Consider the following 14,033-nt stretch of genomic DNA (forward strand, 5'->3'; position numbering starts at 1 on the left):
AGATATATGCGCCCATCAAAGCCGTCGCCCGCAAGATATTACACAACTTCGAAAGCCATAACGGCAGCACACGTCTTAGACTGAGCACGCGGGCATACAAACTCTACGTCAGCATTTCGGTGCACACAGACACAGCAAAGACGAGATTTCACCCTGCCTGCTTTGTTTTCCTTTTATTTTATTTCAAAGAGGCGATGCCTGTGAATATAACCTAGGAGGTTTTCTGGGATATGATTCAGTTAGGAAATGCGCAATAGATAATAGCACTTCTTGCAAGAGCGCTATACGCTCGCCTCAGTCGACGTTACCAGATGAACTGCCCTTGCTTGTGATTTGCAAACCAGCAAGTGAATCACTGGAATAAAAAAAATACTTGTAATGGTGGTTATAATAATGCATGGCACGCTGCTTTCCTTGTCACTGCAAAATGCCCCCGCAGAACATTTCAGCGAAATGGAAACGATGAAACTGTGCTATATTAAACATTTATATGGGGGTATATTTGTTTCGCACTCTGCTCGGCTTCTCTCTTGATTCACGCAAACATTGCTGATGCTAATAAAAGAAATTCTTGTGACCAACTTGTGCGGAAATGTCAACCATGTTCAAGGGTCGACCTACTTGTGCTTACGTATCACCATCATATTCATCATCAGACTATACTTATGTCCACTGCAGGACGAAGGCCTCTCCCTGCGATCTCCAATGACCCCTGTCTTGCGCTAGCTGATTCCAATTTGCGCCTGCGAATTTCCTAACTTCATCAGTACACTTAGTTTTCTGCCGTCTTGGACTGCGATTCCATTCTCTTGGTATCCAGTCTGTAACCCTAATAGGTCCACCGGTCATCCGTCCAACGCATTACATGGCCTGCACAGCTCTATTTTTTCCGCTTAATGTCAACTAGAATATCGGCTATCGCCGTGTGTTCTCTGATCCACACCGCTCTCTTCCTTTCTCTTAAGGTTAGGCCTAACATTTTTCGTTCCGTCGCTCTTTGTGCGGTCCTTAACTTGTTCTCGAGCTTCTTTGTTAACCTCCAAGTTTCTGCCCAATATGTTAGCACCCGTAGCATGCAATGATTGCACACTTTTCGTTTCAACGACAGTGGTAATCTCCCAGTCAGGATTTGGTAATGCAAGCCGTATGCACTCCAGCCCAATTTTATACTTGAAATTTCTTTCTCATGATCAGGGTCCTCTGTGAGTAATTGACCTAGATAAACGTACAACTTTACAGAATCTAGAGGCTGACTGGCGATTCTGAATTCTTGTTCAGTTGCCAGGCAATTGAAGATTATCTTTGTCTTCTGCATATTAATCTTCAACCCCACTCTTACACTTTCTCAGTTAATATTCTCATTCATTTGCTGTAAATCATCCCCATTGTTGTTGAATAGGACAATGTCAACTGCAAACCAAAGGTTGCTGAGATATTCACCATTGATTATCACTCCTAAGCCTTCCCAGTCTAAGAGCTTGAATATTTTTTCTAAGCATGCCGTGAATATAATCGGAGAGATTGTGTCTCCTTGCCTGACGTCTTTGTTGATAGGTAACTTTCTTCTTTTCTTGTGGAGAACCAAGGTTGCTGTGCAATCCTTGTAGATGTTTGCTAATATATTCACGTATGCATCCTGTACTCCTTGGTTGCGTAATGCCTCTATGACTGCTCGTATCTCTACTGAATCAAATGCTTTTTTCAAATTCTATGAAAGACATATAGAGAGCTTGATTATACTCCGCAGATTTCTCTATTACCTGCTGGATGACATGGATACGATCCGTCGTAGAAGATCCCTTCCTGAAGCCAGCCTGTTCTCTTGGTTGGCTGAAGTCAAGTGTTGCCCTGATTCTATTTGAAATTACCTTGGTGAATATTTATACAAAACTCACAGCAAGTTAATGGGTCTATATTTCTTCAATTCTTTAACGTCTCTCTTCTTATGGTTGAGTATAATAATGACATTCTTCCCGCTTTTATGTACACTTGAAGTCATGAGGCATTACGTATAAAGGGCCGCAAGCTTTTAAGTATGATATATCCTTCATCTTTGAATAAATCGACTTTTATTCCATCTTCTCCCGCAGCTTTTTCCCTGGCCATGTCTTTCAAGGCCCTTCTAACTTCAACGCTAGTTATAGAAGGCGCCTCTGTATCCTGTTCATCACTACTTCGATTGAAAGTTGCTTGGCTGCTCTGGGCATAGTATAGGTCAGTATAGAATTCTTCCGCTGCTTTTACTATGTCATGGCCATTGTTGATAATATTACCCTGCTTATCTTTCAGTGCATTAAATTTTGCCCTCTCCTATTAATAGTTTTCTTCTCATTGATTTCATGCTGCGTTCATATTTTATTGCTTCCTAAATCTTTTCCACATTATAATTTCCGATATCCCTTTCTTTCTTCATGTTGATCAGCTTCGACAATACAACAAATTCTAAGTGACCTCTGGAGTTAACACTTTCATGTTTTGCCGTTTCTTTATTAGGTCCTTTGTTACTTGGGAGAGCTTACCTACGCGTTGGCTTAGGTGCCTTGCCTCCCACTTTAATTGCTGCTTCTGAGATGAACCTCGTTACGGTTTCATTGATAACCTATGTGTTGTCTTTATCTTCCTGTTCGAAAGCTACATATTTGTTTGCGAGCACCAGCCTGAGTTGGTCTGCTTTTACCATTACTGCGTCTAGGTTGGCCTGTTCACTACTAACTTTACTCTATCTCTCTTCCAACTGAGAGAAATCCTAGACCTCACTGGCCTGTGGTCACTGCACTTTATCTTAGCTAACATTCTACATCCTGCACTATGCTGGGATCTGCAGAGAGTATGAAATCTATTTAATTCGTTGCTTTTTCATTAGCGCTTTTCCAGGTCCACTTGAAGCTATGAATCCTGAAGGTCCACTAAGCTGCACTTACCGAAGAAGGTCTTCCTTATTCGGAGCCTATTATTTTCCGCGAATTCTCCTAACATCTCTCCTCTAGTGCTCTTAGAATCGATGCCGTAGTTGCCAATTCCTTGGTCGCCAGCCTGCTTTTTACCCACTTTTGCACTGAAATCACCATTGGCTACAGTAAACTGAGTTTGCACCTTTCTTATTGCTAATTCAACATCTTCATAAAACCTTTCTAATTCTTCATCATCGGGACTGATGATTGGAGCGTAGGGTTGTACAATCTTCATTCTATACCTCCTATGCAGCTGTATTACGACGACTGCTACCCTTTCATTAATGCTGTAGAATTCATCAATGTTGCCTGCTATGTGCTTGTGGATTATAAATCCACCTTTAATTCTCTGCTACCTGGAAGACATCTGTAGCAGAGGACGTGGCCGTTAGTCAGCACTGTATAAGTTTCACCAATTCTTCTCACCTCACTAAGGCCAATAATATCCCAGGCAATACCTGATAATTCTTCAAATAACCCTGCTAAGCTAGCCTCACTAGATAGGGCGCGCGTGTTGAACGTTGCCAGGTAGTTTCGATTGGCGGCCTATTCGGACACAGAGATTCTTAGCATCCTCTGCCGCGTCGCACGACTGACCGCCACCTTGATAAGGTGCTCCGCAGCCGCTGGGGACAGAGGTTCATGGGTAAATTGTAGGGGTCATGAGGGAGGCAGCGGCTGAATTCTGCACCAGGGAGGTCAATTCCTGTTCTGGTGAGGGAGTGACTTTGTTGAAGCTTTGTGGGCCTTCGTAATTTCGTTACACCTTAACTAGTATAGCCCCACTAGGTCTCGGCGATACTTTTTGCCGGTGTCAGGTGCCACTACATGCCTAACATTTTGCCTTAATTAACAGGAAAGGTCGTGAGTTCGACTCCAACCACTGGGTGTAGTTCGAGTGCCGGTAATGAACTATATCGTAATTAAACCTGCCGTAGTTAACTTCGCCCTAATTACCTCTACCTTAATTCACTCTGGCTTAATGAACTTTGTCTTCATTGGCATCACGAACTGCCTTGATTGGATCACTTTTGGGAACATCGAGGTCTGATCAACGCTGGTCTTTCCGTCTTATGAAACTTAAAACCATCATCATCATCATCATCATCAGCCTAGTTTTATGTCCACTGCAGGACGAAGGCCTGTCCCTGCGATCTCCAGTGACCCTTGTCTTGCGCTAGCTGATTCCAACTTGCACCTGCAAATTTCCTAATTTCATCTTTCCACAAAGTTTTCTGCCATCCTCGACTGCTCTTGCCTTCTCTTGGTATTCCCATTCTGTAATGGTCCACCGGACCATTACAGAATGGGAATAGTATCCATCCTACGCATTAGATAACCTGCCGAGATCCATAATAAATTCGAAGCAATTCTTGGCGAACATTTGCCACATTGACAGTATCTATCCGCCTACGTCTTGGTGCTCTCATGGTGGTATCGTTAACTTGCTACTTACCAAAATTGGCACAGTATGACAACAGTGTATGACGAACAAAAATGACAGGTAATGACATGAATTTCATGACATGTGTGTCATGTAAGTCATGAAACAGCCGCCTAAAATGACAATTACCCGGTGAAAACACATTAACACTCAAGAACCACCGAAATGGGTCCTCGCGTGGTTAGTAAGTGAAGGAAACACTAAAGCATGATGGCAGAAGTGATAGTCATGAGCATGACTCAGCAAAACCGACAATGACTCAGCGCAAAACATTAACACTGAAAAACCACTGAAATGAGTTCTGATGTTGGTACTAAGTGAGGGAAACACTAAGGGAGGATGGTACAAGCCATAGATATTCATGACCGTGACTTAGCAAAATTATCCGTCTCACGAAAGATTAACACTCAAAAACCAATGTAATGGGTTCGGATATGGTACTAAGTGATGGAAACGGAGAAACATTGGTGGTCGAAATAATAGTCATGAGCATGACTAAGACTTTCGCCTTAAGGTCTTTAAGGCCTAGCTAAAAGAACCACTGAAAATTGTTCGGACGTGGGAACTAAGTAAATGTAACACTAAAGGATGATGGTAGAAGTCACAGTCGTGAGCATGACTCCGCAAAAATGGAAATGACAAAGCGAAAAAAATAACACTCAAGAACATCTGAAAGGAGTTCGGACGTGAGTACTAAGTGAAAGAAACACTAAAGGATGGTGGTAGAAGTAATAGTCATGAGCATGACTCACCAAAAACGACAATGCTTCAGCGAAAAAAGTCAACACTCATAAACCAATGTAATGGACTCGGAGGTGCTACTATGTGAAGGAAAACGCTAAAGATTGATGGTCCAAGTCATATTAATGAGCATCACTAAGGATTAGTGATGCTCATGAATATGAGCATCATATTCATGAGCATCACGCTGTCGGCTAGGCCTAAGGGCTCTTAGGCCTAGCCGACAGGACTCCTCAGATATGCTTGTAATGTAGGTCATCAAACAGCTGCCTAAATCTTGGTGCTCTCATGGTCGTTTCGTTAACTTCATAGGCTACATACATAGGCTTCATAGTACACTACTTCGCATAGCAACGATTTCCGCACGGCGTGGAAAGTGCCGGCCTTTTTTTGCTGGGTCATTGTCATTTTAAGCGGTTGTTTGATGACCTATGACACCCATGTCATGAAATTCATGTCATGACCTATCATTTATGTTCGGCATACACTATTGTCATACAATACCACTTTTGATACCTACCAAAATAACGATACGACCACAGGAGCACCACGACGTTGGAGGCTAGATAGATAGATAGATAGATAGATAGATAGATAGATAGATACTGTCAAAGTGGCAAATGTTCGCCCAAAAATGCTTCGTATTTAAAAGAAATCTTGGCGATGAATAATCTCGCGGAAAGGAATTCGGGTTCCCGTGAAGCAACTAGCACATCAAGGTTGGTGTCATCCGATAAACCTCCTCCCAGACCGCGTCAAATTTGCCGCAGGAAACGAATGGCACCTTTCGATAAGCGAAGGGATGACCTAGATGCGTATTTGCATCGGTTTGGATCACAGTCATGCAAGGCGGGGAGAAGAGAAAGTGGGCCAGCACCTTGAGCCTGTGTTTAGTAAGGGAGGCTCTCAGTGTGTTTGGCCGGATGCCAGCAGAAGAATCGTTAGACTATGAGAAAGTTAAAAAAATCTTTATTGCAAAGATGAAGTTGACCCCTGAAGGTTTTCGGGAAAGTTCAGACTGTGCAAGCCGGAAGATTCTGAAATGGGAAAGCAGTTCGCATACTGTCGGGCAAACCATTTTGAGAGGTGGATAGAGCTGTCCGATACGAAAAAAAAACATATAAAGGAGTTCTAGACAAAGTTGTGGGTGAGCAATTCCTGGCCAGATGTAGCAATGGTTTGGCAATATTTCTGAAAGAGAGAAAGCTACAGACTGTAGTGGAGATAGCAGAGCAAACAGACTCAGTTTGTAGAGGCGCAGGTATTGAGAAATTTAGGAAAGCGTGTTTGAGATGCTCGCACTTCAGAGGAAGATTAGAGACAAACGCCAAATGGATGGGCGCAGGGGACCGCAGAGATGTTTCCTCTGTGACCGTCCCGGTCATCAGACATTTCATTGTCGTGCGGGAGGTGATGAACAACCTGAACGGAAATTTTGTGAAAGGTGTAAGAGCGGACACAAAACTGAGGAATGCAAACGCAGATCGCGAGAAGTGCCAACAAATATAGCCCCTAGTGAAACTCGCGAAGCTCGCAGGTCTGAAGAAAACGAAAGATTAGAGGTCCTAAGTGCAGGCATTATCGAGAGTAAGGAGCGAGATATGACAGTGGTAGAAGGTAAAGAAGAAGGAAAGAAGGCTACTACATGAAGAGACATGGGTGCGCACACTGTGCTTGTAAGGAGAAGTTGGTACCTCCAAAAAGCATGACAGGGCAGGTGAAACCAGTTATGTTCGTGGACAGCTCAGTGAGATACCTCCCGGAGGCTAATATTTATATATTCACCCCGTCCTATACATGAATTGTGACAGCCAGGTAGATAGAAGGACCGCTGTATGACCTGATCTTAGGAAATATACCAGGACCGAGAGGAGTCGATGACCCATAGTCGCTCAGAGAACCTATCCGGTCAAACAGATCTAGGAACTGTGACGACAGTAAGAGGGATAAAGAACAAGATGTGAACACGCATATAGTACTAAGGAAACTTGGTGTATCCGTGGAAGAGCTGGGAAGGCAGCAGAGAGAGAATAGAACACTCATGTACGTGATGCAGAAGATCGGTGGTAGGCCTAATCGAGAAGGGGTCAGAGAAGGTGTAACACGTGAGCTGAAAAAGGACTTGAAAATTTCGGAGTGAGGGGAAACACATGATGAAATTGATGCTGCTGATACAACATAGAAGAGTCCTAATGGAGCAGGGTCATGTTAATGGACACAGAAATGGAAGGCGGATAATAGCGGCACTATCCAAAACAATATTTTGGCCGGGAGTACACAGGGAGGTACATACCGTACTTACTCGATTATAATGCGACCGCGATTGTAATGCGAGGGGCGACTTTTCATTGCGTTCATCACGAAAAGAAGAAAACCGCGAACTTTACGCGAAGGGTGACATTTTGTTGCGTCCAGCAAAAACAAAAAGAAGAAAACCTCTAAAGTAACGCAAAACCACCGGATGCATGAAAAAGTTGCAGTTTCGCCAGAAAGGCGAACCAGCAATTACGATAGCAAATTAGTCGAGAGCTATGCGCAGTCAGGATAGTAGTTTTATCGGCTGCATAAACTTGGACTCATTCGCTTACTAACTGAATGAACGAGCATGGTGTCAGCGCGCACAAGCGAACATGAATAGATCACACTCGATAACCTCAGACTACTGTCAGAACGCTGGCTTCAGCACGCGCGGCTGCAGCGAGCAAAGGTTCATGCGGTCTATCGCTTCAACAGAAACCGAGCTACGAAAGCACAGCGCATACAAAGTTAAGAGCCGTGTGGAGATCACTTTCAAGATACCATGTGCGCGACTGCCCGCAACCAAGCAAAGTAAATGTACGCAGTTGCGGCAGAGTAGAAGCCGCACCCCGTCCCTCCCCAGCGCTGCCTTTCTGCTTTCCTCCTTTCGCGTGAGCGATTGAGTCGCCAGTTACCCTTGCACCCAGTCGCAAGATATGCATTTGGTGTGGCAGCTAAAGGTTTCATCGCCTCCCGGGGCCTCCTGGGCGTCCGGCTTGTCCAGGGCGTCCAGGGGGGTTGCCGGGACCTCCAGCACCTCCTGCGCCTCCTGGGCCTCCTTCGGCCCCGGTGCCTCCTTGGCCTCCATCACCTCCTGAACCTCCGTCACCTCCTGGCGCTCCCGCGCTTCCTGGCGCTCCAGCGCCTCCTGCGCCTCCCGGGCCTCCTTTGGCGCCGGTGCCTCCTGTACCCCCGTGTCCTCCTACGCCCCCGGCACCTCCTGCGCTTCCGCCGAGTCCTGGGGCCCCGGCAGCTCCTGCGCCTCCTGGGCCTCCTGGGCTTCCTGGGCCCCCGGCACCTCCGTTGCCTCCGTGGCCTCCTGCGCCTCCTGGGTTTCCTGGGGCCCCTGCGCTTCCCGCGCCTCCTGCGCCTCCTGGGCTTGCTGCGCCTCCTGGACCTTTTGAACGACAGAGTTATTGCTTTTGCTCCCTGCCGTGCGTTCGCTCCCCGTGAAAGCGCGCGTCCCTCGCTTGCTTTCACTCGCACATTCACTGGTATAAAATTGCGTGCATCACTTCACTTTTTAGACAAATCAATTTCCCTATTCGATTGTAACGCGAGGACTGACTTCAGGTAGCAAAAATCTGGAAAAACCTCGCGTTACAATCGAGTAAAAAGGTGGTCATTTTGTGAGCGATAGTTCTAAGCCCCACGAAAGAGCCGGTAGTGATTTAGTGCTTTGAACAGTGTGTAGTCCTCTTTTGAGCACTCATGTAGTGCTCTCGAGGATGAACTCTACAGATTGCGAACAGTTGAGTGCAGTGTCTTAGCGCCCATGAGCAATAACCAAAGAAATTATTATGGCAGACACTACGAATGGTAATCTTGCAGTGACGAACTGTGTATATGTGTGTACGTGTGTGTGTGTGCGTGCGTGCGTGTGATTTCCTCTAATCATTTGATGTAGTTCTCAAATACGTGCGTGTACAATGAAACATGCAGGCAGAAACGTGCATTCGCTTACAAACAAGCCCACACGCGCATAGAAAAGCAGACGCACCGACACACGTACACGTAGCATGCGCATTCACACACCGAAATACTAACAGACACGCAAGCACGCGGACACGGACACGGAACTGCGCCAAAGCCCAGGCGGAGAATACTCTGGAGTTATTTTTCGAGGAAATAATTAGCCCCAATCTCAGCGTTGGTCGTGAATACGCACATGTGCTTATTCATTGATACTTGTTGGTTTCGGTGGCATTTTTCTAGAATTCCCTTTTTAGGAGCTCGTTGCACGTAGCCAGAGCCAGCAGTAGCAGTACAGTGTTCCGGAAGTAGGCGGTTCACTCTCGCATATGATGTATTTTACTTGCCTTTGTTTCCTGCCGCGGATCAATCTTCTTTTAACGTGTGCATGGAAAGTGTGGACATTCGGACGCAAAAGTAGGAGTGAAAGTCCGCGGTGAAGCACCAGAGTATGTGCATTGCCTAATTAAAAACAATGAGAGGATGAAATGAAAGTTCGTTTCCTTGTACAAAACAAAAAAGCCCTTTAGCAAGGGATGCTTACAACATAGTGTGTAATCGTTGCAAGATTTGTAACACACTCCTTCTTAATCAGGAAAGCTGCGAGGGCGGTGTTCCGAAATTGCATTCGGGGACTTGAACGACATATAAAAGTAATATCCATCGATCACATTCGTGACATACGTTCATTTTTTTTGGATATGGCAGTGGCCATATACAATTGAATTTAAAGAAGCGCCGATTTGCAGCGCGGCAGCTGACAATACTGGGTTACGTCGTTTCCAAGGATGGAATTCTCCCCGATCCAGCCAAGCTTCGTGCCGTCGCCGAATTCCCTAAACCTACGTCCATCAAAGAACTGCGAAGTTTCAAAGTTTATGTTCTTACTTCCGACGCTTCATTCAAGATTTCGCCGCCATCATATCACCTCTGACGAAGCTCCTTGGATGCAACGGACCCCTTCATTCGCGGTCGTCAGAGTGCGAGGAAGCGTTCGCAAATCTCCGTCGTTTGCTGACGACTCCCCCAATTTTGCGCTACTACGATCCGGCGGCCCCTACAGAGGTACACACAGATGCCAGCGGTGTTGGCCTTGACGCTGTCCTTGCGCAGCGCAAACCTGGCTTTCTTGAATACGTCGTGGCCTATGCCAGTCGCACCCTTACGAAAGCCGAGACCAATTACACTGTCACAGAAAAAGAATGTCTGGCGATCATGTGGGCTCTCACTAAGTTCCGTCTTATTTGTATGGCCGCCCGTTTGATGTCGTCACCGACCACCATGCACTATGTTGGCTGTCATCTTTGAAGGATCCTTCAGGTCGTCTTGCCCGCTGGGCCCTTCGCCTGCAGGACTACGATATCCGCGTGCTGTACCGCAACGGACGCCAACATTCTGATGCCGACGCCCTATCACGCTCTCCATTGCCTTATGAGAATACCTGCTGCTCTCTCTCCCAGCTAGCTGTTTCTACAATCGACCTTGAGGCTATCGCTTCCGAGCAGCGCCAGGACCCCTGGATTGCCTCGATTAGAGACTTGCTTGCTGACCCATCACCACAGTCAACCACTCGTACGTAGCGTCGTCAGGCTCTCCATTTTGCGGTTCTCGACAACCTGCTTAACCGACGCAGTTATGCCGCAGACTGCCGGCAGTGGTTGTTAGTAGTTCCTCGCAGTCTGCGCTCCGAAATCTGTGCACCCTTTCACACTGACCCAGATTGCGCACACTCGGGAGTTTTCAAAACCTACCAGCGCTTTCGACAGCGCTACTACTGGCGGGGCATGTACAAGTACGTTCAACAGTTCGTTCGCTCCTGCCCCGACTGCCAGCGCCGGAAATCTCCACCCCAGCTCTCGCCGGCTGGTCTGCAGCCTCTACCCTGCCCCACCCGGCCGTTCGGGCGCGTTGGAATTGATTTGTATGGGCCACTTCCCTTGACGTCGGCTGGTAACCGCTGGGCTATTGTGGCAGTGGATCACCTAACACGATACGCCGAAACCGCCGCGCTCCCAGCAACTACAGCTCGCGGTGTTGCCTCATTCCTGCTTCGCCGATTCATCCTGCGGCATGGTCCACCCCAGGAATTGCTCAGTGATCGCGGTCGTGTCTTCCTGTCGGAAGTGGTTGAAGCCATTTTTAAGGAGTGCCACGTTATTCATCGCACAACTACGGCGTACCACCCTCAAACCAATGGCCTCACAGAACGCTTCAACCGCACGCTCGGCGACATGCTTTCAATGTACGTCGCCTCCGACCACACGAACTGGGACGCCATTCTGCCCTTGGTCACCTACGCGTACAACACCGCTACTCAGAGCACCACTGGTTTTTCGCCCTTTTTCTTACTATACGGTCGGCACCCGTCGCATACCATCGACACAATTTTACCTTACCGGCCGGATGCTTCGGAGGGCTCACCTATTTCTGCCACAGCACGGCATGCTGAAGAATGCCGTGACCTCGCACGTGCCTTTACTTCCAACGACCAAGAGCGCCAGAAGAGTACTCGCGGTGACTCCACTTCCGCGGTCACCTTGCTTCCTGGCGCGCTTGTATGGCTCTCTGTCCCGTTCACCGCCCCTGGCCTCTCATCGAAACTACTCCCGAAATATGAAGGCGCTTACCGCGTCGTCGAACGCGCATCTCCCGTGAATTTTGTTATCGAACCAGTTCAACCGTCTTCGGACCAGCGCCGTCGTGGACGAGACATTGTCCACGTCGACTGGCTCAAGCCATACTACGATCCTGTCATCCTGACGAGCTGTTAGGTCGCCGGACGGCTCCATTATCACTCCCGGGGTAATTGTAGCGAAGAGAGACGCTAGTGGGTCCAGCTCTAGTCTGCCCAGACGCTAGTGGGTCCAGCGCTTTGGCTCGCAACGGCGCTCGTGCTTGAAAGCTGTGGCTCGTTTGACTGTCGACGCTGCGCTGCTCCGATCACTAATAAACCCCTTACAATATATATATATATATATATATATATATATATATATATAATTCAAAGGACAGGAGAACGGAGTAAAAAAAGAAAAAAAACAATCACACGACTCTACTGACGTTTCAGCCGCACAGTCAAATATCAAAGAAGAATGACAGCTGGAAATGCAGGCGCACACCTTTTTTACCTCAAAGAAACCAAAAGTGATAGGGATAAAACTATATGTGCAATGATAAGGGGCTACGAACTTGCAAGGTGTAAAAACGCGCATAAAACACTAAACGGGTAAAAAATAAAGTTTGCCAGCACTTTCATTCATTCCACAAGTAACCGCTTTAAATTTATGAATCAGATAGGATTCTCGAAGCTCTCTTTCGTGGTGGGAATGAAAACCAGATTGAAGGATTGTTGCGGTGATTTTATCAAATGAGTGGCCCGGAATAAGCACGTGTTTTGATAGTGGAAGATGAGGGAGAGTAGCTGCGTGGCACTTGTGGTTGTTAAAGCGATACCGGAACGGCGTTTCAGTTTGTCCAACGTACTGTAATTTGCAAACAGAACATTCGAGCAAATAGATACAGTTGTTAGTGTCACACGTAAAATTACCTTTAATTTTCATTTGGAAATCGGAGGCAGTGCTTTTGGCAATACATGATGTCGTCATGTGTGCACAAACTTTGCACCGTGTTTTCTTGCAAGGTTGGCAAACCGCAGTCTCAGGAATCCTTGTTTTAGATGACGTTAAGATGTCATGCAGATTACTAGACCGTCTGAAGACTACCCGTGGGGGCTCTGGAAAGATAACTTTAAGGTGATCACTCTGTGCTAGTATGTTGAAATGTTTTTTAAGGATTGACGAGACATTTGGAACCGATGCCAAGTGGTTTAGAACGAGGGAACTTTGTGTCTGAATGGGCGATTGTTTTTTTGCACGGAACAAATCCTTCCGATTTAGCGCATCGGCCCTTTTAACGGCATCATCCACAATATGACATGGGTATTCCTGCTGAATTAAAGCTTCGCGAAGTTGTTCACAGTTTCCATAGAAGCCCGACTTTTCCGAGCAAAGTTTTTTTAAAGCGGAGCGCCTGACTATATGGTGCACTGTTTTTCCAGTGCTTTACGTGAGAACTTTTAAAGTGAAGATAACGATGCCTGTCCGTTGGTTTTCTGTAAAGTTTAGTGGTTAGTTTGTTGTTAGATAGGGAAACTGTAACGTCCAGAAAGTTAATCGTAGAACGAGAGTATTCATGCGAAAAAGAAATGGATGGGTGGGCGGTATTGAAATCGGCTATAAACGATAACAGTTCATTTTCACAATGAGGCCAGATCAGAAAAATGTCATCTATAAACCGCTTATAATCGTCACTGCAATCGTGAGGCCTTCACTTTCAACAGCCTGCTGCAGAACTTTTGCCGACATTCCAGGTTGGTGAAATTCATCGACCACGCGTTTCCATGGTTTCCTTCTCCTCGCGTTCTCGCTGCTGATAGACTCCATCCAAGTTTTGAGGGCGTTGCGTTAATTGCTGCCCATCTCCAAAAACTCTGCTTTAGAAGAAATAATACTTTTTCTTCCTTTTGGAGTGACACTGCTCAGTGCCCACCGACCGAGCGAGCGCACGCTCGGCTGCCTGCAAACGGTCTATCCAATGTGCCAGGCTTCCCATCTCCAAGTGAATTCCCCGCAATCGGTGCACCGATCATACAGGAACAACCACCAGCGTCATTTTCGCCGAGAACTAATCTCTCAACGAACTAACCGGCCAACTACCCGAACTCCCCATGTCCCACGGTCCGGGCCCCGACAGAGCAGCCATCGTATTCCGCGGCCCTCTTGCGCAATACAGAATCTTCAACCAGCCCACCACAAAATGAACAAGACTGCGGACCCAGCCAGCCTCCGCAGCGAAATATAGACAACGGAGCCCCAGCAACAAGACTGCGACCCAGACCTCCATCGACA

The 14,033-nt window shown here is 46.8% G+C and overlaps 2 protein-coding genes and 1 long non-coding RNA gene across 25 annotated transcripts in view; 2 read left to right on the forward strand and 1 right to left on the reverse strand.

The window, feature by feature from the left end:
* The window catches only part of LOC125940510 (uncharacterized), a 467,947-nt gene that overhangs the window by 389,409 nt on the left and 64,505 nt on the right, over nucleotides 1-14,033 (forward strand). The window lies entirely within an intron of this gene.
* Nucleotides 1-14,033, forward strand: part of LOC119466294 (uncharacterized PE-PGRS family protein PE_PGRS46-like) — a 422,307-nt gene that overhangs the window by 384,153 nt on the left and 24,121 nt on the right. The window lies entirely within an intron of this gene.
* The window catches only part of LOC119466292 (cuticle collagen 2-like), a 1,179,781-nt gene that overhangs the window by 223,594 nt on the left and 942,154 nt on the right, over nucleotides 1-14,033 (reverse strand). For 4 of the 22 annotated variants that reach the window (XM_049656738.1, XM_037726771.2, XM_049656731.1 and 1 more), the window contains exon 3: nucleotides 7,104-8,551. The exons of 10 other annotated variants lie outside the window; for them this stretch is intronic. In XM_049656738.1, coding sequence (XP_049512695.1) covers nucleotides 8,118-8,551 — 434 coding nt within the window. In that variant the 3' untranslated portion in view covers nucleotides 7,104-8,117. Of the gene's footprint in view, nucleotides 1-7,102; nucleotides 8,552-14,033 lie in introns of those variants that run through there. 8 more of the 22 variants (XM_049656737.1, XM_049656733.1, XM_049656736.1 and 5 more) reach the window with 3 other exon arrangements.

The sequence above is a fragment of the Dermacentor silvarum genome, chromosome 10 (assembly GCF_013339745.2).
Source record: "Dermacentor silvarum isolate Dsil-2018 chromosome 10, BIME_Dsil_1.4, whole genome shotgun sequence".
Classification (NCBI taxonomy): Eukaryota; Metazoa; Arthropoda; class Arachnida; order Ixodida; family Ixodidae; genus Dermacentor; species Dermacentor silvarum.